A 25,000-nucleotide genomic window follows, 5' to 3' on the forward strand; every position below is an offset into this window, starting at 1 on the left:
AGCAATGCCTGCCAAAGGGGCAGAGAAGAGGGCTTAACAATCAGCTTTGTTCACCTTTATAAGTACTACATTTATGCACCTCTTACCTAGCTCAGCAGCTGCTTTCACATCAACATTATCAAATCCAGAGCCAATCCGCACAATTACACGTAAACCTTTGAATTTTTCCAAATCATCTCTGGACAAAGTAATTGTGTGGTACAGCAATGCCGCAACAGCTTCATTTAGCACCTAGAAAAAAAAAGAAAAAAAAAAAAACTGTAACAACATGCTTAAAATTTGGGTCAAGTGCCCATAGAGTCCTATATACCTTCTCATGTATTTCTTGTGTGGACTGGGCATCACAGAAGGCCACAGTAGCTACATCTTTGAGGATAGGCATCTCCACAGTACAGTCACGCCCGTCCAACAGTGCCACCAGAGGCCGGGGGTGCATCGGCCCATTGAGGATGGGGGGTCGGATACCTACGAATCACATAACACATCAAATAACTGATACAAAGGGATAAGTGAAAGTGACAAAAAGGAGTGTCTCAATTCTGATTACAATAATAATATATTTAGATAAACCATAGAGGAATTTTATTTATTTATTTTTTTCCAGCTCTTTTTGCAGCATTTACAAATAAGCGATACAGTACAAACAACAAATTATGCATATTCAAAATAATTCAAAACTATAGCCCACTTGATAGTACAATCTGACCATTAAAAACGGTCTGTAAATGAATTTCGGCATTTAAAAGCACAATACATTCACTGACATTACAGTAGAAGAACATAAACACTAGACGTTCTATACAACCTGTCTCCAATCATCCAAATGTTCTATGGTCATGACTTAACCATCTGTATTTTCCAGTCTCTCAGTCTGATGCAAGAGTTCTATACCAATTCTTGCACACATATGGTATGGTGCCAAAAAAATATTATATATAGTATGAGTCCTTTAAAACTGCATCTCAAAGAGATAAAAAACACACAAAAAACAACAAAAAAACAATCTAGCTAATGCTACAAATGTGTGTGGCCAGCCCCTTATAACTGGATGTGTTGAGCCTCAACTTTTAAAGTATCTGAGAGTTCCTGAGAGCAGTGGAAGAATTGTGGTTTATGATGTGAATGCCTACTGTATGAGAGCTCCAGCAGAAGGGGGTTGGGCCTGAGGAGGAGAGGTGATGCCGAGGACTGCGGGGGGAGGGGTGTAAAATACAGCGGGGTCCCAGTGAGGAGGTGGTGGGGGTTCATAGGGGTCTGAGTAATGACCTAAATTCTCTTGTCTACAAGGGTCCCTATAGTCAATTGAATTTTGTCATGGAAATATATAACATGCAGAATTTACAATTTTAATCAAATATGTGAGTCATACTAATAATCATTAATGTTACGCCAATGCCAATGGAAAGAATCAAATGTGTAACTTTACAATTTCATGTGTTCAACACAACAGATGATCTGATGATTAGCCAAACACATGAGCCATCATATGCAGAGCAAGGGTGTGTGTATGACTGTATGTGTATGGCTGTATGTGTGTGTGTGTGTGTGTATGTGTATGTGTGTGTGCGCGACTGGCACAGAGCAAAAGGTAATGGTGAGACCAGGAGCCAGAGTTGGTAGCCAACAGTGGAAAACAAATATTTGTTAACGGTTTCTCTGACGTCTGACCATTTCCCAACACGAGAGAAAACATGCAGGCCAATGAATGAAATGCACAGCCCGTACACTACAACAGAGTATTCAATCAATTAGCTTTGTGGCTAGGCTAAAATGCAGATGGCTGAAGAATGCTAGCAGGCTTTCAGCTACATTCACTGGCATAAATGTACTCTCACTATGCAGAAAAAATGATGTGGCCCTTCACAAAGCCCCCTGTGAAAAGGCTGCTGTGCACAGTAGATCTACACTGGGTAATTTGAGTAAAGGACACGGGCCAAGCCGAAGTCTGCTACAAGCGAGCATGGTCGCCACACAATACAATTCATTCAGAGATTCATTCATTCTGCCTCCCTCTCCCTTTCTTTGCCTTGCTCCCTCTGGACGCAGTTTGAGGAGGGAGAGGTGAGGGGGAGGGGCAGCTAGCCATGATAATGCAGCAAGCAGCAGTACTCCACCCAGACACAGCTAGACACACACATACACAGTTCCTTCTAACAGTAGCTGCTACAAAAATAGGCCGCATGCTAGACATAAAGGGAAACTGAACACAGCGGCAGGCACCACACCCATATCTACAATCTCTCTCTTCAAACATCACAAAATTCAAACGCACACACAGCAAATTAGAAAGCACATGAGTACGGTGCTAACCTTGCATTATGAAGTCTGTCAACCCGTCTTCCTCTCTCACTCACTTGCCTAGCTCTCCCTCTTTTGCTCGTTTTTTTCCCCTCCCTCTCTCTCTCTCTGTCAGCCCGCTCTTGGCTGGCTGGTTCCCAGCTGTCACCCACACCCAGACCCTCCCCCCTGAAAAACCTCCAATCACAGTCAACACCATTGTAGCCTAGCCAACCAGCACTAACCTCATTAGCATAGCCCCGGCCTGGAGCTCTTCGGGTTGCTGTTGTTTTTTAAAGAGACAGCTGGCCCATTTCCCTGTAGCTCTGGCCATGACCTATCACCCTGTCCTCTGCCTCCAACCAACCTCCTGAGACTCTCCCAGACAGTTCCCTCCATTTTAGGACACAATCATGGTTCATCTCTGGAGCATGATCTATACAGCAGAGTGGACCCCCGCTAAAACAACAGTATGCCACAGATGCCATTTAGTCCGCAATATGATGAGGTTTCCTATGTACTTCCAGGTCAGTTTCAAAGCCATCATCATAAATGAAACAACGCTGCCACTTTAATAAATATCCACTATAGCCAAAGGAGCCTTTAAAGTATTAAACTGCACAAACATCAAGAATACAACTGACTTCATAGAGAAATCAAATATGTTTCTGCCTCATCTGGATAATCTGAGCTCTTAGACTAGTAGTGGACACTAGAATCAGAGACAATGCAGACAACTGTCAGATCAATCAGCATGCAATATTTTGTTGACAAAAGTTTATGTAGCGCAGATATTTTTGTCTACTATTTTATTTCTAATCAATCACAGAATCCCAAAACAACACCAAGGAACAAGACTTTACCCATGTGGCCTATGAAGCAGTGCAATATAATTATGCTATCATAAACCTTATTAAAAGATGTTATGAAATCTTACCCTCACAAATGCGGTCAAGTCTCTGTCGCTTGACCTGTTTATGTTTGTCCATCAGAGCCATAGACTGAGCAGTAGGAAGCTGGAACACAGAAGTAGTCCAAGTACAAGGGAGCCCCTTTATCAATGCAGATAGTGGCACCTATAACAGAGACAATGACAATGTAAAAATTTTTACTTAAATTATAAACATAACAAGCCTACTTGAGATTTCCCAAAAGAAATATTATACCGTAACTGTTAATGCTCACCTGAATGAAAACGTTGTTTGTGGTAGTGCGGAAGGACAGTTTTCACTAAATGACACAACGTATATGAACTTCAAGAAAGGGGTCTATATAAAGTAGAAAAATAAAATAGATGTATTAAAATGGATAATATGACATATACTAAGTAAAGCATGTATCATGCATCATAATGTAAGATGAGTGTATATTAGTGGCACATTTACATGATACAGTTGTGTGCTACTTACTGAAGTCGTTTTTAAGTAATGAAGTTAGATGTTACTTTTCAATACTTTAATAATCATGATCATGCATGAGAACCATGAGTAATGGCAACTTCACGGTTCCTTCAGATAAAGCTCTACAAGGCGTGGATTACAAGTCATTCGTAAAATTTGTCCTTACATTAGTATTATTTTTCTGTTCTATTATCATTTATATGCCAAATTCTGTATTATTAATCTCATTAGTCAAGTAATTTAACCAAAAGTGTTTGCTTATCAGTGGGGTTACCGTTAACCACTTAGCATGAAGTGCTAGCTAGTAGTAGTTTGCTTCACACGCAGAACAATGCCAAATACTATACGGCCAATGGGCGCACAAGATCAGCCCCAATATACTCACGAAGATATGCGAAACTTGCATGAATTGAAGTTGGATTAACTTGTTAATAGTTTGCTGAGCTAACGATTTGTTATCACAAACAACGCTAGTTGACCCAAAGCTAACACAAACACTTGAGGATTTGTGACAGCTTCCAGTTTCATAAAGCAAGAGCAAAATAAACTTTTGAGTCGCATTAGAGTATCACATTTACAGACTTAAACAACTGCAAAAGTCAATTTAAGGTTACACATTGCACGCTACCTGTGTTTGCATCAATGCTAACATTAGCTAACAGCGCCGTTAACTAGCGTGTCTCTGAAGTGAGCGCAGGGGGAGCCCATTTCTGCGATTTGTTATCGGCGAGTGGCGCTACAATGTGAAATAACTGACCCAGAACATGGGAGTATAATTCATTTTTAAGGGATATATGAACAATCTACGTGTCTGAATTTAAACTTGTCTGCATTTTTACCCAGCTCTGTTAACGAATCTTGCAAAAATCATCAGTTATTTACCGAGAATAAACTCTGAGAAGAGTGCAAAGACAGTGTGCGTGCGTCGGCGATGTTCCCTCTCTCCCGATCGCCATGAAATCACACTGAAGAGGAAGTAGGTTGTTGTTGATGGGGGTCAGCCGTGAATGAAAAAGGCCCACTGGCCTGAAGGAGCGCCCTCACTTTACGCGGCGGAACTGCTAGTTTCAAGAGGTAAACAGTTCAGCCACCAATGTATATGAACGCTCCTGTTTTCATGATTGTACGTAGATGGGTCAAAAGTTTGTGACATTCGCACACCAGACTATGAAAACAACTAAAAGGTCGTCTAGCTAACTATTGAGATTCGAAATAAACTAGTTTGTAGTAACCTTTTGCCACCTGTCTGAATTACATTTTACAAAAAAATAAAGACAAAGTTTAGGAAAAAAAAAATACTCTTTTATTTGTACATAAATTGTGCAACAGGATTATTTCCATCCCATGAAAGTCTTTTCTCAAAAGGCCACCAATCACCACCTCTTTCATATACATTCATACAGTTGGCCAGACAGCTCTTTCTCATTTATAGAACAGTACAATATCTTGTGCCTCATGGATTCCAGCAGCAGCATTGGTTCAATCATGTCATTGACTATTAGTGCACATACTACCCGTTCAAATGATCTGAATCAGCAGTGAGAAGATAAATGTCCAGCTGTGAAAGAACAGAGCACCACAGACGCAGCATTTCAAGCTTAAGGCATGGTCACTTACATTACCACTATATTAATGGCAAGTATTAATCTTAAGCACATAAAATCAAACTTTTTTGATAGAGCTCATTACATTGTTGTTCATAAAACACATCAGTCCTTGATGTTTGGGCTTTTCAAATTAGACACATGTTGTGGTATAACAGTACGATTACACTACTCAGATATCAGGCAACAAGCTACTTTAGAGAAAGCATTTGTCATTTCAAGTTGAATGACCAATTTAAATCATAATCTGCTAAATTTAGCATATACCTGTGAGTATGTAAGGATAAGACAATGCATACTAATTATATACATAATATATTTTTAAAAAAATTGTGCATTAAGTCTCATGCACATTTTGAAATGGTGTCTGTAAAAGACAGGCACTGATAAAGTAGCCATGACAATCATTTGGAAATCTAACCCACTTAATCTTGGTCATAAACTGAGATTAGTCAAATCTTTGAAGGGCAAAATCTTAGCAATCAGTTTTCCTCAATAAGATTCAAATCCAGTTCTGTACAGTCCCTTTCAAAAACAACATTTTGTCCTCCATCATTTTTTCGTTTATCTTCTTCTTCGCTTTCACTAAGTGGTCCAATACTGGCTCTTCCAAGAAACTCTACAGGGGAGAAGGTGATGTGCTGTGCTGCCTGGGAAGATAAAAGCAAAATGACAAAACACAGGTTATTCAGTTTGTACTTAAAATAGCTTCCACACCAACTTGATCTGATTGAAATGAAATTTAAAATGGGCTCCCTCAACAATCACTGAACACTCAAACACACACCATATTCACACTAGACAAGGTTGGTGAAGGACAACAATAAGCACTGACCAGTGTGGGACTCAAACAAGTGCTGTAAGCACTTGAGCGATTTCCTCATCTTAAATTATATGGCATTTATATGCAGCATATTAAAAAGGTATGTCTTTTACCTGTGTCATTTTGCCAAAGTCAAGTCCGGGTCTGGCAGATGGCAAGAGGTCTTGATCATGGCGCCTTTTTAACAGAGGTCTACGCATGTCACAAGGCTGTGAGTGGCATCGTGGCAGAATAGGGTACAGGCTGCGTCGTGAAGAGGGCGGTGTACTGCAGACAGAAGTGGGAGACGGAGAGAGTGCAGGCTGCTCCATGACAGAACCACCATATGCAACACTGGAAGCTGGAAAAGGTTGAGGAGGCTGAAGAATGACAGAGGTGTTCTGAATTTGAACAGGAGACAGGGAAAAGCGGCGCTGTAGTAATGAATGAGAAATGAGCGGCGCTGGTGATGAGGAGCAAGATGATGGGGCTGCAAATGAGGCAGAGCAGGTTCCCTTCAGAGTGTCACAGGGGTCCCATGAGAAGCTCCAAGGCAGCGGAGAGTCGGAGGAAAGGGCCAAGCTAAAGAACGTAGGACTGGATGAGGAGTTCAGAGAAGAGGAGGTGATAGATGAACTAGGACCACAGGGAGGGACAGAACTCGCTCCAGAGCCCGAAGTGGAGGTTTCCACACTGTGACAGGTACGCTTAATAGGGGTCCAAACTTTAAATGCACTGGGATGCCAGGTGGCTCTGCAGCGCGACAGATCCTCTGGGACAGACAGGGAACGACAGTGGCGTTTTGAAGGGGGTGGTGGAGGTGAGTTCTGTAATGTTTTTTCACATGTCACAGGTGCTTGTCTGAACTGTTCTGAAACTTTCAAGGTCCTGTGAGAGTCTGCTTTAAATGAAGCTTCAAGGAGAGATGTTTTGGTTGCATCTGGAAAATATGAATAAAAATAAGATAATGCCTTAAAATTACAGCAATTATAAATAAACAAACTTGCCTTGAGTGGGTGTGCAAGTGCTCCAAGTAACAGTTGGGCTGGAGCCGAGAGCAGGAAGTGTCTAAAAGAAAATGAATTTTTTTTTTGAAGGTGGACATTCAAAAGTCATTAAAAGTAGAGACTTGGGCTTACATCATTAACTGTGAAAGTCTTGTTTTGGGCCTCGTCCAAACTCTGCTTTCGGAGCTGTTCAGTGATGAGAGTCACCATAATTGTTGCAACAATTTAAGGACTGGTCATTGGGGCGAAGTAGCGTGGAGCAGTGGAGATTTTTGTCAGTGTCTTGGCCTGGTTTGTGGTGTCCCCCTCCACACCTCAACCAGCCAGACCGACTCCTTCACTTTCCCAACATAGTTATTACATACACTGAATCTATAAAAAGAAAAAAAAAGTAAGGTTAGTAAAACTATTCTGAAATGTAATTTCCATTAATAACAGAGTAGCACAGAGTGTAAAGGTGTTGAATTGTGCACATACATAGTTTGGATTTAAAAAGGCAGAAGCAGTTCACTTTCACAATGGCTGAGAAACATGAGGAGAGACAGAACAAAGGACCACTTCACATTCCGTCCTGTGCATCCTGTAGTGCACCATAGATCAATGGAAAAGTGTAGAAGACATTTGCAGTAGACATCATAATCTAGATGGGCAGAGGTAAAAAGTTGAAAATTGGGATAGCTAGCACGTTTTTACCACAAAGGGACTGGAAGAGTGAAACAATTTTATTGAAAATTAAAACTGGCAACCCAAATATGAGGCTCATTCTATTCTTTTGATCGGATAATCATCTTGAGAACCAAAACACCAAATTAGAACAACTTGAACATCATGTCGAGTGTTTCTGTAATAAAAAAATAAAAAATCCACATAGCAATTATCAGTAAAAATTATATATGATTTTACCATATCTACGTCGTATCTCAGATTGGTAATGTTTATGAAATTTAGTAGGAGGAATTCACTGGGCAATCTACTTTGGTGTTGCATAGCGAGCCTTGAGCCAAATATAGAACATATAAAGTGAAAAAAGCACAGGCATACCCAATGACCACTACAAAGAAGATCATAATAAATAATAATTTGTAAATTTACCAGAACTACAACATATCATAATCATTGTGACCTACAAATTCCATACTAAAAGGCACCAAGTTGTGTGGCTACTGCAAGCAGTGTCCATTTGATCCATTTATTCAATAACATTAATAAACGGCTGTAGTACAAAGTGGTACCAGTACACGTCAAATGCATCTGAAAGAAACCCCTATTTGCTAGCGGTTTAAGGGCAGACCTACATGAATTTCAGTCATAAGCAGCTCATGACCTATTAACTTAAACATAAAGATCCTACCATCAACTAAGTTTACGTCTAATTAGATAAAGTGCAATCCATGGAGCTAGTAGAGAAACACGATGGAGCCTATGGGATCTGTCTGCTAAAAAGCTAGCCAGGTTTACGTGCTAGCTTCCTGGTGAATGTGGCATAGCTAGCGTACTCTTCAATTATATCTTTCCTTGATTAACTTAATTTTGATAAAACATGCACATGCTTTAAGTAATAATTGAACGTCGACATTAAAACAACCTACGAACATCGTTTGTTATTACATTAGCGATACTCCAGCGCTTGTTAGCACGCTAGTCGGCTACAGCTGTCCTGATGTATTACCTGCGTTCAGTGGTTCCTAAGCAACCGAAGCTGCACACTGTGCACCGGCGGAGACGGAGTTAAGCGAGTATTTATAGACTTTGGACTGTACCATTATCGAGGAGGACAGAAGGTACAGGCATGCACACTCTAATCTGACACGTGTAAACCTTTCTGTCAAAACCACGGACAGTGTATAAAGAGTCAAAACATCTAATGGAGGAGAATTTTAACTGCTGCTGCCTGCAAGTTTTATTTATCATCATTTTAGTTTGATGGTGGTAGTATCGTCCTCCCTGCTAGCAAAATGCAAATATTTTAAAAGCGAATCTTAATCGTGAAAAAAATCTATACACACATAAACACATAAAAAGTTGTTAAATGTAAAATGTACCCTGACACCTCTGCAGGAAAGGGAAATCGGAGTATGCGTAATGCGCATGCGTGTGTAGTAACGAACTTTAATACGTTGTAAATGCTTCGTGATCGTGTGACTAGTGAATGAAAAGGGATTTAAATATCACACGATGGAATTTACAAAGGAAAAAACTCTTGCAATGAGAAATAAATTAATCGGGTATGTGCCTCTCTAAATCCAGTCTACATGCTGTTACAAAGTGGACGCGAACTTCTAACACACATTTGCTTGCAGGCAGTCGTGCAGACTCTTCTACTCGGATAATCCAGTAAAAATAATAAGAGCAAGAGGACAGTATCTGTTTGACGAGAATGGGACTCAGTATTTGGACTGCATCAGTAATGTTCAACATGGTAAAATTTGAAACATGTATTTGCAATGAATGTTACATTATTTAACATTGAGGTTATATTTGCCTTTCACAGTGGGACATTGTCATCCTAGCATAACAGAGGCTGCAGCTGCACAAATGAACCTCCTAAACACTAATACAAGATTCTTGCATGACAATATAGTCACGTATGCTGATCGACTAGCAGCCACACTCCCCGAAAAGCTTCGTGTCTTCTACTTTGTCAACTCTGGGTAAACAGACAGATAATTCTAGTTTGAGGTCTGTTGTTGTTAAACAGCATATTGTTTTTATTACAGATCAGAGGCTAATGACCTGGCTCTACGCTTGGCTCAGCAATACACTCAAAATGAAGACGTCATTGTCCTTGATCAGTAATATTTCATTTAACACTTAAGATTGAGAATGGAACAAAATCTCCCTCACTCTCTCAATCGGAAAATTGCTAAATTGTTTGAGTTTGATCTTTGGTAGATTAGAACATTTTCAAAACAACAAATGTCCTATTATCTATTTTCCTCTAATCTAGATGCAAATCTTCATTTATATCAATACATGTCTTTATTTTTATACTAGTGCATACCATGGACATCTAACATCTCTTATTGACATAAGCCCTTATAAGTTCCGGAAACTGAAAGGACAAAAAGAGTGGGTTCATGTGGTCAGTAAATAAAAGTCACAATAATTCCTGATATCACTACTGGATCGTGTACTGATGTGTTCCTTTTTGCCTAGGCTCCTTTGCCAGACACATATAGAGGCATGTATGGAGCTGATCAGCCAGATCCAGGCAAAGCATATGCTGATGCAGTAAAAGATCTAATTGAACAAGTGCAAAGTAAAGGACGAAAGGTAAATTAGTTTTTTTTAAACTTTGCATATAAACTTTTAATATATCAGTGTATGTAGAACATGTTTATTCATGGATGTAGATTGCTGCTTTCTTTGCTGAGTCACTACCAAGTGTTGGAGGACAGATAATCTTGCCAAACGGATATTCTGCCAGAGTTGCAGAGTAAGTACTCATGAACATTAAAAAGATAATGCTTCTTTGTTGATGGTCTCCTACCCTGATTACAGATATGTACACTCTGCTGGCGGAGTGTTTGTGGCAGATGAGGTGCAAACCGGATTTGGACGTGTAGGAACCCATTTCTGGGCATTCCAGTTACAAGGGGAGCATTTCTGTCCAGACATAGTGACCATGGGCAAACCAATGGGCAATGGGCATCCTCTTGCTTGTGTAGTAACCACTGCTGAGATAGCCAATGCCTTCACATCTAATGGCGTGGAGTATTTCAATACTGTATTAATAATTAAAGCTTACTTTTTAAGTACAGTTCAGTAAAGTTAATAAATATTAACTAGATACATCTTTGTATTTGTAGTTTGGAGGTAATCCAGTGTCTTGTGCAATTGGTTTAGCGGTCCTTGATGTGATTGAGAAAGAAGACCTCCGAGGAAATGCCATCAGAGTTGGCACCATGCTTAAAGATTTACTCAGAGGGTTGTACTCCAAACATGAAATAATTGGTGATGTACGGTGAGGAAGGATACTTTTTAATGCCATGCTCCTTGTAAAAATGCGTTTACAAATTGAGCGTAAGATCAGAAATACAATCTTATTTTTAAACACAGAGGTGTGGGGCTATTTGTGGGCCTTGAACTTGTCACAGACAGAGCACTGAAGATTCCAGCAACAAATACTGCAGCTTATGTAGTGAAAAGGTAACACTCAATTACCCAACTATGCTTTCAATCCAAGAACATACTGAGACTCTTACAATCATCAGGTTGAAGGAGGATCATATTGTCGTCAGTACAGACGGCCCTTGGGATAATGTGTTGAAGTTTAAACCTCCCATGTGCTTCAGTATGGATAATGCAAAACATGTGACACAATGTATTGACCGCATCCTTACAGGTAGGAAACTTACAATCTCTATGACTACAGTGCTTTATCTTGTGTCTTTAATTCCCCCCAAACCAGATATCAAGACCATGGACCTTAAGCTGGAAAAAGACGACATCTAAAAAGGTGTGTTAACCTGTAGAAAATATTTAATCATACATTTGTCATATGGTCACACATTCATTGAGTTCAGAGGTAGAAATATGAAGGCCTGTTGACTCCAGTAGAACAAACAGGTTCATTTTACTAGACAAAACAGTTGTCACAGACACTGTACGGTCTTGAACTCTTTAAAATACTATCAATTCTTAAATTCCGACAAGCAGTTTCTAATAATACTCCATCTTTTTTTTTTTTTTGTAACCCTAGTGGCATTTGTGGTGCCCAAACAACAAGCAGCTGAGGGGGAAAAAAACCTACAACTTCAACACTTTGTAATAAACGTTTACATTATATCGTGTGCCTTTCCTGGTAATGATTTAATTCACCCACAATGATCAACACATCTTGGTACAAAGTATAGTAAGCACTTACCAGACTACCATTCACATTTAAGTAAATTTCTCATAAGCATTCAGCCAGACATCCTGTGTAGCACTCTTCCACTGCGTCTCAAATTATTTCAGGACAAAACAAGCAAGCCATTTAACAGTACAAAACATTTAACATTAACTTTAATAATAACAAAAGATCCATGTGTAATATGAACCAAAAGTTTATTTCTATCAATTTGCCCAAGACACTAGAGGAATGAGTTTCCAGTGAGAGGGGGAATACCCCCTTACATTAACAGGCTTGCGTTCAGTTGTATAATACTAGTAAAGCCACTTAAAATTGCAGACAAGATGGGGGAAAACTCCTTAAAAGCCAAAATAACAAAAAAAAAAAATGCTGGTTGTCTTTGTCTACTAGCCCATCAGCACACGTTCACTTGACACACAATGAGTCCTTTGATTAGTTAAATCCCTTATTCACCCCATATCTGAAGCCATGCAACTTGCATCCAACACTCAGCACAGGAGAATATAAACTTAAGTTCTAGAAAGACCAAAAAGAAAAAGCAAATTGTTTTATTAAGAGCTTTAAAAGCTCTTGCTCTGCTCATCTGTAAATCCAGTAGACATGTAAAAATACAACCATACAATACATTAGATTCAAAAAGGTACCAAAAAGTACGGTAAAAATAACACTTCCATCACTGGAAATGTAAATGGACACAAAACAATATAAAATAAAAAGTGGAAAAGTGACATTTGCTTCCCCAGTTCCTCACTTGATCTGTACAAATGGAGCATGAGTCCAAATTTCTGCCAACTCCAAAGGAAAAGCCAGAGCCCATGTTCGTTGTGGTCAGACCATGGATCTCTCTTATTTACTTTAGACCTTAAGAGAAAAACATGGTGCTTAATGTTACTACTTTTAAAACCAACGTCATGCAGTTACACAAAGACAGGTGTATGAATGAGTTTGACAAGTTATGTGGACAAACACTAGGAAGAGCATGTCAGGTAGGTGTTGCACCCCTGGGTGAGCCCTCACTCCTGCTCTCCATGGCCAATTCAACCCTTCTGGAATAAGTAGTATTCGCATTTCAAAATGGCTGACGGGTGAAATGAACCCCTTGACCAAACCCACATCACAGCCTGCTGCTACCCAACTACAATGCCTGAATGGATTTAAGTTGGATGAGATCTTTGAGGTCAAAAAGGCACCAATGGTTATAGCTATGTTTTCATACTACTACCGATGATGCAGAAATGCATACCTGCACTACGTGTGTTCAGTATGGCTTGTAGCTACTCTGGTGGCCTCCACGTCTTGGAGTTTTCCCATAGCTTGTATTGCCCTGGTCTGGAGGACAAGAGAAAGAGGGACTAAGTGCTTATGTACAACAAGGAGGACCAAGAAAATTAGGTTTCTCTGATTCAGTTTCTTTCCCTGGGGGGACTTATCGCTTACTGTAGTCGTAGCCACCCCCATAGCCGTAATGGCCGTAACCAGCAGAGTAGTCGTAGCCGCCGTAGCCGCCATATCCGTAGCCTTGTCCATAGCCATAGCCCTGGTTGTATCCCTGATTCCAGTTCCAGTTGTTGTAGCCCTGGTTCCAACCCTGGCCTTGGCCTGAAACACAAGAGAGACCCGTCAGACACTGCATCGAATGTAGATGAGCTAATCAGTACCTTCATGAAAAGCTTTTTAAGATGCTATATAGAACATTAATAAATGTAGTAATGTTATTTTTATTCAAATAGACTGATCCTTACGAGATACTCTTCCGCTACGTCCTCCATATCCACGACCTCCAAACTGCTGTTGCTGATAAACTTCCTTGGGTTGAGCCTCTTTGATTTCACACTGGATAATAAAAGACATAGTTAATTACTGGTACAATGATAACACATGACCACTGGGAAAGTAGAGATTACCTTGCTTCCATCGACCATGTAGAACTTCTTCTCCATAACCTTCTTTGCGGTTGCTTCATCCTTAAATGTGATGAATACAAATCCCCTCCTTTTTTCTGACTTTGGGTCTTGTGGAAGTTCAACATTCTCAATCTACAAATGATAAAAATTGCTTAGTATGTCAATCAAGACAAACATACATTTACAATGTGAAGTGACTGATGTACCTCTCCAAATGCCCCAAAAAACTCTTCAATGACTTCCTTAGAGGTTTCAGGATTAATGCCTCCGACAAAGACCTTCTTTACTGGTTCCTTTTTCGGTGGAGCCATTGCCATGGCCTTCTTAGGGTCAATCTGTCTTCCATCTAATTTGTGTTCCTTCTGTTCGAGAACCTGCCAGAGGACATTTTATTAATATAATTTTCTACACTAGGTAGCTTTAATCTTAGAGACCATAAGTGAACTTACTTTGTTAACACAGGCAGGATCTTTGAAGAGAATGAAGCCAAACCCTCTTGATCGACCAGAAACGGGGTCAATTTTGATGGTGCAGTCTGTCACCTCACCAAATTTAGAGAAGTAATCTTTGAGATCTTTCTTGCTTGTGTCCCAGCTGAGGCCGCCCACAAACATTTTCCTTAGAGGAGAAACGGAGAAAGGGCATGTTTAAATTTACAGATGGTGTAGCAGTACCAACTTATATATGGCTGTGGGGGGTGGGAGGCTCGTTGATCTGAGGCGGTGTAAATGCACACAATGTTCCCAAACATCTGTTGGCTCAATGAGGAGCAACATTTGACATAAAAAGCAATAAATAATCAAAACCAATGCAATACGAAGTGCTACAACAAACTATAGTAAGATCAATATCCGTACATTTGACATCGCTTCAATGCTCTGTCTGCTGCCCATCCCCCTCCCGCTTTGCACATGGCGCCAACAAAGACCGGCGAACAAAGAAACATGAAACACACCAGTGGCCATTATGATGCCCCCGTAACATGTATATAAAATGATTTAGCGCCTACCCTGCATCTTCTTCACTTTTGCTCGCGTCGATCTGGTTGCCCTCTGTGCCTCCGTTCTCGTCCCCGTCTTGCCCCGCTCCGACTCCGTTGCCGTCGTTCGCTTCTTCGGTGTGGCCGGCTCCGTTTAAATCATCGCCTGTGTAGCCATTTTCTGTATTTGTTTCCATGTACTGCTGCTCAGAGTCGGACATTTTGATGTGTTATACCTGGAAAATGAGAGAGTTTCGTTTTACTGTCAGATGTTTTTAACCCTTCTGTCGCTAATGAATCCATGGATCGCCATTTCTCCGGCGTCAATTCGTACATTTCCCACCATTTTGGCCGGCACGGCAGCCATTCACTAATTCATGCTCTCGGTACATAACGGTGTCAAGAAAGAGTCAACACAAGCTAGACACGCTTAAAACCCATATTTAAAACAAGGTAGTTTACAAAAGCGCTGTTTATCTGAACCAAATGGATCACGATAATTAAAGAGCGAGACGCGCAAGTGAACATTTGCAGTTACGTAATACAGGCCTGCACTCCGTTAGGTCAAAAATTGTACAAACTTTGCTCAGATTTAGCAAACAGATTAGCCGAGGCGTTTAAATGAATATTGCGTAGTTATACTTACGCGACAATAATTAAAATATTTAAAGAAAGGAGAGTAAAAATATGGCTTACTGGTCACACAACCGGAGAGCTCTCTTCAAGATGGATTCTCCCACACGACGATAACTCGTGGTTGGTTTCTATCGCCGGCAGAAAAAAATGCATTTGTATTGAGTCCGCAGCTGATTGGAGGATCGAGGTGCTCTTCACTGCCCCCTCCAACTAATGTCAATACGCCCTCTCAGCGGGGTAGAGCATCACACCCCTTTTATTATAAAGAAACAGGCATTCTTTTGCTACAGTACACCAAGACTAATGTCATTAAACGCAAATAGGTTGCTAGTAAGTTGTAAATTCTTATTCAAAACTCTATAATTCACGGATTAATATAAATACTCAAAAACGTCCCAGTACGGTACTTGAATCTATGTAATAAGGCAGTAACCACGTAACTTTTTAGCGTCATCGCCATCATAGCAAATCTTTTCAAAAGTAAGTAGTAAGGTTTCAGGTTTTCTTGATTTTTTAGTCCTCTCCTTAATATTCATTTTAGTCACACCATTGTCCAAGACATTTCCAATAAATGACCAGAATTTTCAGCACTGCAGCAGTAGCTACATGTTATTTATTGTTTTTTTAAAAGTAACTGTGCAATATTAATAAAGCATACAAGTGTTCATTGTCGCCTTCCCACTTCTTCCACTGTAACTGCACCACAGATCTGAGGTTGATTTGGGTTGTTTTTAATAAGCCAGTCTGCAAGCCATATCTGCAAGAGAAAAATCAACGTTTATTTAAAGAGAACAGAAAATAAAGTTCAGATAAAATGTTAAATTATTCACACTTACACAAGGGTCGGATGGTTTGTGCTTGCATAGTTCAGTCAGTCCCATTAACAAGGTGGGGTTCACATGCTTGCTCAAGTATTCCTCAGTTTTTTCTTTGGATGGAAAGGGCTCAATTACAGCTGAAGAAAGGTATTAAGGTTTTAAGTATTTTAGAAAATGAACAACATTTATGAACAAAACAGTGTTACTTACTATTTGGGAAGATGAACTTGATTTCCCTCTCAGCATCAATGAAAGATTCACTGCCATGCACTGCATTTTGGAGGTCAGATGTGCCATACTTTGCTCTGAGACTGGGTACAAACATTCACGTGTGTAGCATTTGGGAAACTGTATAGCATCAAGAATTTTCTCCTTTTGATTTACATGATGAAAAAGCAACAACAACAACAACAACAACAAAACAAAACCGCTCCATAGAACTCTTACTGCTTAAAATAAGAATACTGACCAGCCAGGTTGTGTGTCTCTGGCCCTGGTGATGCTGGACGGTCCCATTATAAACTTCCAGTGGGCAATGCAGTTTTCTCTCGCCAGTGTGTAAGCACGTATCGGTCCCGAACTCATTAAGGTGGTCAAATTAGGGAAAGTAGGCTTCCCATACTGGTCAGCATAAAAGTCACTACACTGCTCTGGGCTCAACAGCACCTCCCGCTTCTGTGAGGTATGGGATATTATGTGTAATGAAGCAAATGCTTTGTAACGGTTATTAATTTTAAAAATTCCACCTACCTGAACAATGGTGAAACCGGAATTAAGGATTACATCCTCAATGTCCTCTGCTTTATGAAAAGCGTCAGGTTTAATCAAGGCTAGAGTTCTTTCCACATAAACACGGCCTCTAGAATTAGTTCCCATTTTGCTGTAAAACCCAGCAACACTTTAAAACTTTCTTTGGTGAGAATTTCACCCGAACTTGCGATGGCTAATGGCTGCAGGATCCACGCGTTTGCTGGGGTTGCTAGGATACAAGTAGAGTCTACGGAAAGCCAAAGCAGACAAAGCACTGGAAAAACTCGTGTAATCTACATAGCGATAAAATCCAATGTTGAGTTTTACTACGCCAAAACAAATACTAATGTAGGGCTTCCTTACGGTCGCCCCATCAGAGTATTACTCTAAAGATTTTACATTATATTAAGCAGGGTTTTCTATCAGTCTTGGCATGTACAGAATTGTGACTGCGCTACTACTGCAAAAAATTTCAGTAAAATTACCAGCAATAAACCATTTACATAAACCTGGTTGATGCAATGCAAATTTGACAATCTAAAACAAAAGCCTTTGTAAAGACTTACTCATTAATAGTACACAAAATGAGACCAACATACATTGCATTTCAGAAAAAGCTGACTGCACAGACACTACAGTCAACATTTCAAATTTAGCAAATCCCACAGTTGCTAGGTAAATAAAAACTAAATGTAGCACTTAACATTGTACTGTTCATAAGCCATTAAAAAAAACACTGTACAGCACACTTTTTAAACAGTTTTATTTAAATTTTCTTGACAAAAAGTCCTTATCGTGTTCCAATGGTGACCTGCCACACACGAATCAGGTTGTCAGTGTAGCCAGCAAACAGGGTCTGTAAAAAAAAAAAAAAAAAAGTCAAAACACTGAGTATTTTATTTTCTACCTTGGAGTTTCAAAAGTCCCTCATATTTGCAGGACTGTCATCAGATGACATCAGAACTTAAAAGTGAATGGGTATAATCACTGGGAGAAGATTGAAGAATAACATGCTCCTTCTAGACATACCTGTCCATCAGCTGACCAGGCCAGGGAGGTGCACTGTGGGGGCTCAGCCTTGCTGTTTGTGCTGATGACTTCCTGCCTCAGTTCATCCACAATGATTTTGCCCTCCAGATCCTATTAAAACCAACACCAGTCAATCAAAATGGCATCAACCTGACCACTAAATAAAGCGACTATTGCTGAAAAGCTCAGAAACAGCCTCTTTATCATCAAACAATACAGATGGCATTAAAGTTTTCATCTCTGCCTTTAAATCAAATCTGCTTGTAACAATTTGGTGGAAATGGGGATTTCTCTTACCCAGATTTTGATACTGGGGCCAGTGGCAGCACACAGCCAATAGCGGTTGGGGCTGAAGCAAAGAGCATTGATGGTGTCACCGCTGTCCAGGGTGTACAAGTGCTTGCCCTCATTCAGGTCCCACAGCATTGCCTGTCCATCCTGAATCAAATATTTAAATATATTTAATACAAGTTGGACAAAAGAATGTAAATGTTAAGGGTTCTGGCAGGAGCAACTCAGAAACAGCCTCTGATTTCATCATACTACAGATATTATTTATAATTTCCATCATAGTAAAATCCTGATATTACAGTATAAGAACAGTAGTGAAGCTGTAAATTATAGAATTTAATGGTTTAACTTGCCCTTCCACCAGATGCACAGAGAGATCCATCAGGGGAGACGGTCACTGTGTTGAGGAAGCCTGTGTGACCAATGTGGTTGGTCTTAAGCTTGCAGTTAGCCAAGTTCCACACCTTTGGACAAAAATGATCAGTTATCCCAACAGAAAATATATTACTAGTACCACTATTGTGATATACCCTCATCTTTTTATCATTATCATCATCAACTCAGGTAATACATGCCAATTTTGTTTAATCACTGGGCAAAACCAGATCCACATTTCAGAGAGAAAAATGAAGACTTACTTTGACCATCTTATCCCAGCCGCAAGAGACAATGATGGGGTTGCTGCTGTTGGGGGAGAAACGCACACAAGACACCCACTCACTGTGGCCCTCATCCTACAGAAACCAAAGCTATGATCAATATTTCGCAAATTTTACAAGACATCACGATAATTTAATATCTTACTTGAATGGTGTATTTGCAGACACCAAGAGTGTTCCACAGCTTGATGGTCTTGTCCCTAGAGCCTGACACAATCTGGCGGTTATCGGCAGAGAAAGCCACACTCAAAACATCCTTAGTGTGTCCAACAAAGTTGCGAGTTGTAGCTCCACTACAAAAGAAACACAAATGCATCAGACCTGCAACTTTTAACATGGTTAATTTAAAAAAAAAAATCATGGACTGTGGTCAAGAAAGGTCTATCAAAAAGTAAATTAAATTCTCCCTTAATAACAAAAAACTTACGTGGTAAGATCCCACAGACGCAGAGTGCCATCCCAAGCACCAGACAGGGCAAACTGTCCATCGGAGGAGATGACAACATCACTTACAAAGTGAGAGTGTCCTTTAAGGGCACGCTGGGGGATACCATAGTTCGTCTCATCACGGGTCAGCTTCCACATGATGATAGACTTGTCTGAAAACACATGGAGTTAGGACTGACTAGAAGCCAATGGAACAGTGCAAGAAACAGGTCATAGAAAGTCAACAGGTATAGCAGAGCACCTAAACACAGTCCCACACACTACACATAATTATACTAGTGGTGTTTTAACACTTCCTTGAGTTTGACATTTCTAATTACTTTACACACGTGTCTGCCATAAGTTTTATTTGCAACTCAGTTGCAGTTAGCCTGTAATGCTAACCGGTCTTATGGCAAAGCGATTTGGGGTTAATAAGGCTCATTGTTCCTTAATTTTCATGTAGACTCAGTTATAATGTCAGAAGTTAGTAAACAAAAGTCCTATTCGGCGCAGCAACTCTGACGGCGCAAACGCCGCTTTGGACATGTTGGCGTAGCCGGCGGAGAAGCCTCACCTCGGGACGCCGACAGAATCATATCGGGATACTGCGGCGTAGTGGCGATCTGGGTCACCCATCCGCTGTGGCCCTTTAGGGTCCCCCTCACTGTCATCTGCTCGGTCATTTTGGAGCGGTTTAGTAGTGCCGTTGGCGAGGATGGGTTCGGATTTTATAAAGGTCCAACACACCTAGGTCCTCATCGCACCAGGGCACAGAGGAAAAGGAAGCACAAACCCGGATGCAAAAACTATGAGGAGGTGAAACGAGTGCAGGGGATTGTGGGAAATGTAGTCTATAGGTGTGGCTTCTTTATAGACTACAGTATACGTTTCTCTTCATTTTCTTTAAAAATGTATAGTTAGTCCACAATTCAGAAGAAGACTAAAGCACCACAGCGTAACTTTTGGCAATAAATAAATAAATATATTTAACAGTTAACATAAAATAAAACAATAATAATAAAAAATGATATAAGAAAGTTTTTAAATGTTTTTATTGCATGGAAATGCGTGCTATGAGTCAGCTTTCATCTCCACATCTCTTATTTGATCTTGCGGAGACTCCACCTGATTGTCTTTATGGAAATGTTGTTCTTTTTGTGCTATAATATTCCACAGTAGCCTATGCCATAAAACTGATCTATCCCAGTGAATGTTCCAAAGTTTTACCTTTTTTTATTTTCATGGAATCATGCCAGTGACATGCCACCTCCAAAATTATGTGGTGATACTTTCTAAAGCATCTTCAAAATCGGTGTTGGAGGAGGGGTTTCACCAAAAGATAGCTGACTTCAACAGTGCATATATGTAGTTATTGTGTCCTTGGACAAAACTCTTCACCTACTTTGCTTTGGGTCTGCTACACTATTATGATTGCTTGCAAGGGCAAATCATTGACTGCAAATGTGAATGCAGGAAAACAAACTAACTAATCCAACAACAAATTAACAATCTTTCATGTTTACATAATGTACTGACATTTTTACATAATGTGTCTCAATTAGGGTTATGTCCATTAACATTACCTGGCCACATAAACACTCTATGTGTAGATTAGTTTCTATGTTTATGTCATTCTTGAAGTCTAGTAGACTGACTCATAGGCAAGACCACATTTATTTCAATTTAAATGTTTATTAAACGCTTCTCTTGTTATACATATTTAGACAAGTCATTACAAAAATAGCTTAATTCTTTCACAACCAAATGCACAAAACATGATCACAAATAATACTGTGCCATTAAACTCCATTGAAGCTTATATTAATGTTGACAGAAACTGTAAGAAATGAGTAAGTAAGAAAACAACAACAAAAACAATAGCCTATAATGTAATAGTCCTAACTATCAGGGGTCAAATACAAGAACTGAAAAGAAAAGGCAACGTAAAAATAATAAATACAGGAAACACAAATGTCAGAAGCATTTGCAACTAATGAAATGGTTTGCTGATAATATTTTTTAAAAATGCATTCAGTAATTGTCATCTTGTCCGGTGGCTCTGACCATCAGTAAAACTGGCCTTATGTTATGAAAATAAAAACAAAAGAAAATAGGAAGATTGATCACACGCATTAAGCAAGACAGCTAAGGAAATACAAAGTGGTTTTATCACACACATATAAGCTAATGGATTTTGACAGTTAGTTCTTCAGGCAATCATAGTTTTGAATTCAAAAACGTATATAATGTACACAAAATTGAGCAGCTAATATAATCTCGGTCACAATAAGGCACAAAAACATGGCCAATGTTTTTTGGCACCATGATTCACAATGAACACTGTAAATGGTTCTTACAGATGTAACTTTGGCATCATTAACTCATGCAGGCACACATCAATTAATAAGAATAAGATGGAAAAGTCAGTAGTTTAATTCAGTTGAACATATGTTTACACAGGAAGGATGTGTGTATTTATTTATTATGGCTTAGACTTGAAATATGATATTGTTTGATGAAAAGCATCGATTAAACAATTTGACTCAGTGCATAGCCTTGTTTGTGCCTCCCGATGAAGGAAGTATGAAATGCATTCTGGTCCATAAACAATTAAGGCATTTCAGCGATAAAACAGAATAGTTACATTTTTTGTACATTTTTTTGGGCAGATTTACCACCTCTTTCTTTAAACTAATGTTGCTCTAATATGGAAGTACATGGATATTTCATCTTTTGCGTTTGTTTGATACATTTGAAAAGCCTTGTTCTATTTCTCATACAACCTACAGCATGAATTAATGAAAATTATTACTTTTCCATCTTATACATATGTCTTTATGTTCACCTGGTATGACCAAGCACAGGAATGCAAAATGAAAACGGACAAATACCACTGTAGAAAATAAAAAATATTAAAATAATGTTAAAATACAAATCCACTAACTTGACTCACTGACTATAAAATCTACCGTCATTGTGTCAAACTGGGACTACAATTCGTAAAGACTGTCTCCACGATCATGCATTAGTTTGCAAAACACCTTTTTGAAACTGTCCAGGAGAGCGTCCCCTCTGTGCAGTAAATATCCTTATGTGCCACTGACCAAAGGCAGAGCCCAAAAATGCTGTGTCCTCTGTCGCCCCCTCCTGGACATTTAACAGTGGCTCTGAGTGTCCAGCGCCACATTACTTTGGCATGACAAAGCTTCTCCAGCTCCATATAGGCCAGACTGCCTCTTGTCAAAATGCATTTTCTCAATCAGATCCCACGCTGATTCAAGGCTGAGAAAGTCGCTTGCGTTTGAGCTTTTGCCTCGCCATCTCCTCCTTGTGAAAGACAGGGAATAGTACAAAACTCACATGTCTGTATTTGCTGGTCAAACTGTCCATTCAAAGACATCAGCCCAATGATTGGAGGTCAAAATCAGGCAGCAAGACTCTGTTAGTAAGGCAGCACTCCTCCACTCCAGGCTGTACACTGTCCTTAGCCTCAAACTGAGTTATCCAAGAAACATCTTCAAAAAGGCACACTACTATAGACAAAAAATCTCTGTTCATCTTCATATATTATCGAATGTTCTTTACAAAAAGGGAGCAGGTTATGGGTGTGGTATTCAACTGCAAAATATACTATATCAATATGTACAGATCCCATGCTGGAAGTTAGTTATCACTGCAAAAAAAAACACAGTAGAAATGAAGAATTAGTGACATTTCAAACAGGCCATATCATACTTACAAAATGTCCCTGTCAGAGTCAATCAGAGTCAAGCAACAATGTTTTATTAGCTTTGTTTAAAATGTTCTAGTATTGTTAATGACTGTTGCAGTAGCATCTAGGCCTGTCAATAAAATTTTAAGAATGATATATGTAAAATACAATAAATGCAATATTGATAAAGTATTAGTTATTTATCAAGTTATTTATTCAACTCTTTTCAGCTCAAATATTATCATAGAATTTAAAATAAAATTGTCCCTTGTACAAAAAAAGTATAACAACCAAACATTTTTTTTCCATCTATCATTTATTGAATGATAAATCAATACAGTAATGATCATGACAGGCCTAGTAGCATCTATAGTAACATCATTGGTTTCTCACCTTATGCCAGCAGCCTGGTATTGGCAAACCATCATGTCCCTAAAGGCCCAGAAAAACAATTAACATACAGTAGACAAGTATCTAAGCATGCTTTCATATATATTTTGAATACATCTGTTTTACAGTAAATAATAAAGGGCAGGATATGACCAAATAGAAAGTAGTAAAGAAGCAAACAGGAAAAGATAAGAAGTACAGAGAGATACTGTACCAGAGGGCAAGGTGCTTCAGGGGCAACAGGAGGAAGAGGAGGTGGAGAGGAAGAGGGCGGAGGCTCGACTGACTGACCTTTAGTCTCAGAACAGCCCTGAGCAAGAGCCAGTAGAGAATCACAGCAGAAGGAAAGAAAGATATGAGTGGAAAAGAAAAGAGAGACAAATGATGTGAAAATGCAGAGGAGTAAAGGACTCCTCAGATCAGATCAAAAGTTTAATTTGGTCCATGACGTACCACAGGACAGGGCTGGTCCAGACCGGGAGGGCCCTGCTCCCCCTTCTGACCCTTCAGACCCCTCTTTCCTACTGCTCCTCTGTCACCCTGATAACAACACAATCACAATTATAAATAGCTCACAATCAGTTAGATACAAATATTTCTGCCGGAGAATTAAAGATATCATATTTTTTAGATTCACTGTCTCACCTTCTCTCCCCTCTCGCCTCTGTCACCTTTCTCCCCCATCATTCCTGGGAAACCCTGAGGACACACAAACAGTCAGGTCAATATAAATGTGAATGAGACCTCTGTACCCACTTCTGCTTGATTCAAGGGATCTAAAACTTACATCTAGTCCAGGTTCTCCCGGTCTGCCCTAAAAAAAATTAATACATGTTTTAAAGCACTACTGTAAATTCAAGTACAAATTGTTATATTGTTTTTCTATTCATTACTTTTTCACCCTTGGCACCAGGAAGACCCACCAACCCAGGAGACCCAGGTGAACCTGGGTGACCATCAGAGCCCTGTAGATTAAATCAGTCATTCAGTGTCACATGTTGTTTTATATCAACACCAGAATTATGAGCCATATTTTAAGGTAAGATATTTACTCTGAAACCAGGTGATCCAGCTTCTCCCTTCTCACCCTTTATCCCAACCCCAGGTTCACCCTGCATCACAGAACACCACAGAGATATATTCACAAACACATTACAGAAGTGTCTCAAATTATTGGTAAGTAATAACCTGGTCCTACCTTTGGCCCAGGCATTCCATGTAAGCCCTGAAACACAATGAAGAGGTATCAGAATAAACAAAATGTTAATGGCTATATTTAAACATAGAATAATTATGTCCCACTCACTGTGGATCCAGGAGACCCAGGCATTCCCGGTGGACCAGGTGGACCTGGTGGACCTGGCTGGGAAATCATCTGAACCTGAAAGCAATAAAGCTGACAAGTTATTGCACTGCTAATAGTACTTTGACCATTAAAAACATAATGTATAGTAAAAT

The 25,000-nt window shown here is 39.6% G+C and overlaps 7 protein-coding genes across 14 annotated transcripts; 1 reads left to right on the top strand and 6 right to left on the bottom strand.

Annotated features, from left to right (window-relative positions):
* Window positions 1–86: 86 nt before the first annotated feature.
* On the bottom strand, window positions 87–4,722 carry LOC129408867 (C-terminal-binding protein 2-like; the record flags this gene model as incomplete). Its single annotated transcript, XM_055153174.1, has 4 exons — window positions 4,560–4,722; window positions 3,215–3,353; window positions 311–465; window positions 87–231 (listed from the first exon to the last, which is right to left on the bottom strand). Coding segments are annotated over exons 2-4 (361 nt in total), but the record flags the coding sequence as incomplete, so codon positions are not given.
* A 235-nt stretch (window positions 4,723–4,957) lies between these two features.
* On the bottom strand, window positions 4,958–9,152 carry LOC110157644 (protein FAM53C-like). 3 transcript variants are annotated; one of them, XM_055153168.1, is made up of 6 exons: window positions 8,760–8,814; window positions 7,568–7,730; window positions 7,223–7,462; window positions 7,091–7,151; window positions 6,218–7,023; window positions 4,958–5,931 (listed from the first exon to the last, which is right to left on the bottom strand). In XM_055153168.1, exons 3-6 carry the CDS (start codon window positions 7,298–7,300, stop codon window positions 5,764–5,766), a joined length of 1,113 nt encoding a protein of 370 aa, XP_055009143.1. In that variant the 5' UTR covers window positions 7,301–7,462; window positions 7,568–7,730; window positions 8,760–8,814; the 3' UTR covers window positions 4,958–5,763. The 3 variants fall into 3 exon arrangements, with proteins under 3 accessions (XP_055009143.1, XP_055009144.1, XP_020777653.1); XM_055153169.1 differs by lacking the exons at window positions 7,568–7,730; window positions 8,760–8,814 and adding an exon at window positions 9,133–9,152; XM_020921994.2 differs by lacking the exon at window positions 7,568–7,730 and having other exon boundaries at window positions 8,760–8,906.
* Window positions 9,153–9,163: 11 nt separating this feature from the next.
* phykpl (5-phosphohydroxy-L-lysine phospho-lyase) lies at window positions 9,164–12,000 on the top strand. 3 transcript variants are annotated; one of them, XM_020921966.2, is made up of 13 exons: window positions 9,164–9,315; window positions 9,391–9,509; window positions 9,582–9,741; window positions 9,808–9,882; window positions 10,085–10,172; window positions 10,247–10,363; window positions 10,444–10,526; window positions 10,592–10,817; window positions 10,900–11,054; window positions 11,150–11,239; window positions 11,305–11,435; window positions 11,502–11,549; window positions 11,793–11,872. In XM_020921966.2, exons 1-12 carry the CDS (start codon window positions 9,266–9,268, stop codon window positions 11,543–11,545), a joined length of 1,338 nt encoding a protein of 445 aa, XP_020777625.1. In that variant the 5' UTR covers window positions 9,164–9,265; the 3' UTR covers window positions 11,546–11,549; window positions 11,793–11,872. The 3 variants fall into 3 exon arrangements, with proteins under 3 accessions (XP_020777625.1, XP_055009141.1, XP_055009142.1); XM_055153166.1 differs by having other exon boundaries at window positions 11,305–11,549; window positions 11,793–12,000; XM_055153167.1 differs by lacking the exon at window positions 11,793–11,872 and having other exon boundaries at window positions 11,305–11,751.
* Window positions 12,001–12,122: 122 nt separating this feature from the next.
* On the bottom strand, window positions 12,123–15,674 carry hnrnpaba (heterogeneous nuclear ribonucleoprotein A/Ba). 2 transcript variants are annotated; one of them, XM_020921967.2, is made up of 9 exons: window positions 15,525–15,674; window positions 14,859–15,064; window positions 14,299–14,467; window positions 14,056–14,223; window positions 13,850–13,981; window positions 13,688–13,778; window positions 13,383–13,544; window positions 13,189–13,274; window positions 12,123–12,806 (listed from the first exon to the last, which is right to left on the bottom strand). In XM_020921967.2, exons 2-8 carry the CDS (start codon window positions 15,047–15,049, stop codon window positions 13,204–13,206), a joined length of 984 nt encoding a protein of 327 aa, XP_020777626.1. In that variant the 5' UTR covers window positions 15,050–15,064; window positions 15,525–15,674; the 3' UTR covers window positions 12,123–12,806; window positions 13,189–13,203. The 2 variants fall into 2 exon arrangements, with proteins under 2 accessions (XP_020777626.1, XP_055009145.1); XM_055153170.1 differs by lacking the exon at window positions 13,189–13,274.
* A 423-nt stretch (window positions 15,675–16,097) lies between these two features.
* On the bottom strand, window positions 16,098–17,640 carry nme5 (NME/NM23 family member 5). 2 transcript variants are annotated; one of them, XM_020921993.2, is made up of 5 exons: window positions 17,033–17,640; window positions 16,752–16,957; window positions 16,493–16,593; window positions 16,301–16,419; window positions 16,098–16,221 (listed from the first exon to the last, which is right to left on the bottom strand). In XM_020921993.2, exons 1-5 carry the CDS (start codon window positions 17,156–17,158, stop codon window positions 16,129–16,131), a joined length of 645 nt encoding a protein of 214 aa, XP_020777652.1. In that variant the 5' UTR covers window positions 17,159–17,640; the 3' UTR covers window positions 16,098–16,128. The 2 variants fall into 2 exon arrangements, with proteins under 2 accessions (XP_020777652.1, XP_055009148.1); XM_055153173.1 differs by having other exon boundaries at window positions 16,752–17,640.
* A 138-nt stretch (window positions 17,641–17,778) lies between these two features.
* Window positions 17,779–20,224, bottom strand: rack1 (receptor for activated C kinase 1). Its single transcript, XM_020921969.2, has 8 exons — window positions 20,015–20,224; window positions 19,439–19,610; window positions 19,157–19,304; window positions 18,991–19,086; window positions 18,706–18,816; window positions 18,359–18,499; window positions 18,062–18,172; window positions 17,779–17,888 (listed from the first exon to the last, which is right to left on the bottom strand). The coding sequence occupies exons 1-8, from the start codon at window positions 20,121–20,123 to the stop codon at window positions 17,823–17,825; spliced, it is 954 nt and encodes a 317-aa protein (XP_020777628.1). The 5' UTR covers window positions 20,124–20,224; the 3' UTR covers window positions 17,779–17,822.
* Window positions 20,225–21,147: 923 nt separating this feature from the next.
* Window positions 21,148–24,908, bottom strand: LOC129408866 (collagen alpha-1(XXIII) chain-like). Of its 2 annotated transcripts, XM_055153171.1 has the most exons (10): window positions 24,849–24,908; window positions 24,741–24,767; window positions 24,595–24,654; window positions 24,436–24,507; window positions 24,330–24,356; window positions 24,188–24,241; window positions 23,996–24,082; window positions 23,757–23,852; window positions 23,546–23,584; window positions 21,148–23,113 (listed from the first exon to the last, which is right to left on the bottom strand). In XM_055153171.1, exons 1-10 carry the CDS (start codon window positions 24,870–24,872, stop codon window positions 23,111–23,113), a joined length of 489 nt encoding a protein of 162 aa, XP_055009146.1. In that variant the 5' UTR covers window positions 24,873–24,908; the 3' UTR covers window positions 21,148–23,110. The 2 variants fall into 2 exon arrangements, with proteins under 2 accessions (XP_055009146.1, XP_055009147.1); XM_055153172.1 differs by lacking the exon at window positions 23,757–23,852.
* Window positions 24,909–25,000: the final 92 nt, after the last annotated feature.

The sequence above is a fragment of the Boleophthalmus pectinirostris genome, unplaced genomic scaffold (genome assembly GCF_026225935.1).
Source record: "Boleophthalmus pectinirostris isolate CB_2022bp ecotype Guang Dong unplaced genomic scaffold, ASM2622593v1 HiC_scaffold_178, whole genome shotgun sequence".
Taxonomy (NCBI): Eukaryota; Metazoa; Chordata; class Actinopteri; order Gobiiformes; family Gobiidae; genus Boleophthalmus; species Boleophthalmus pectinirostris.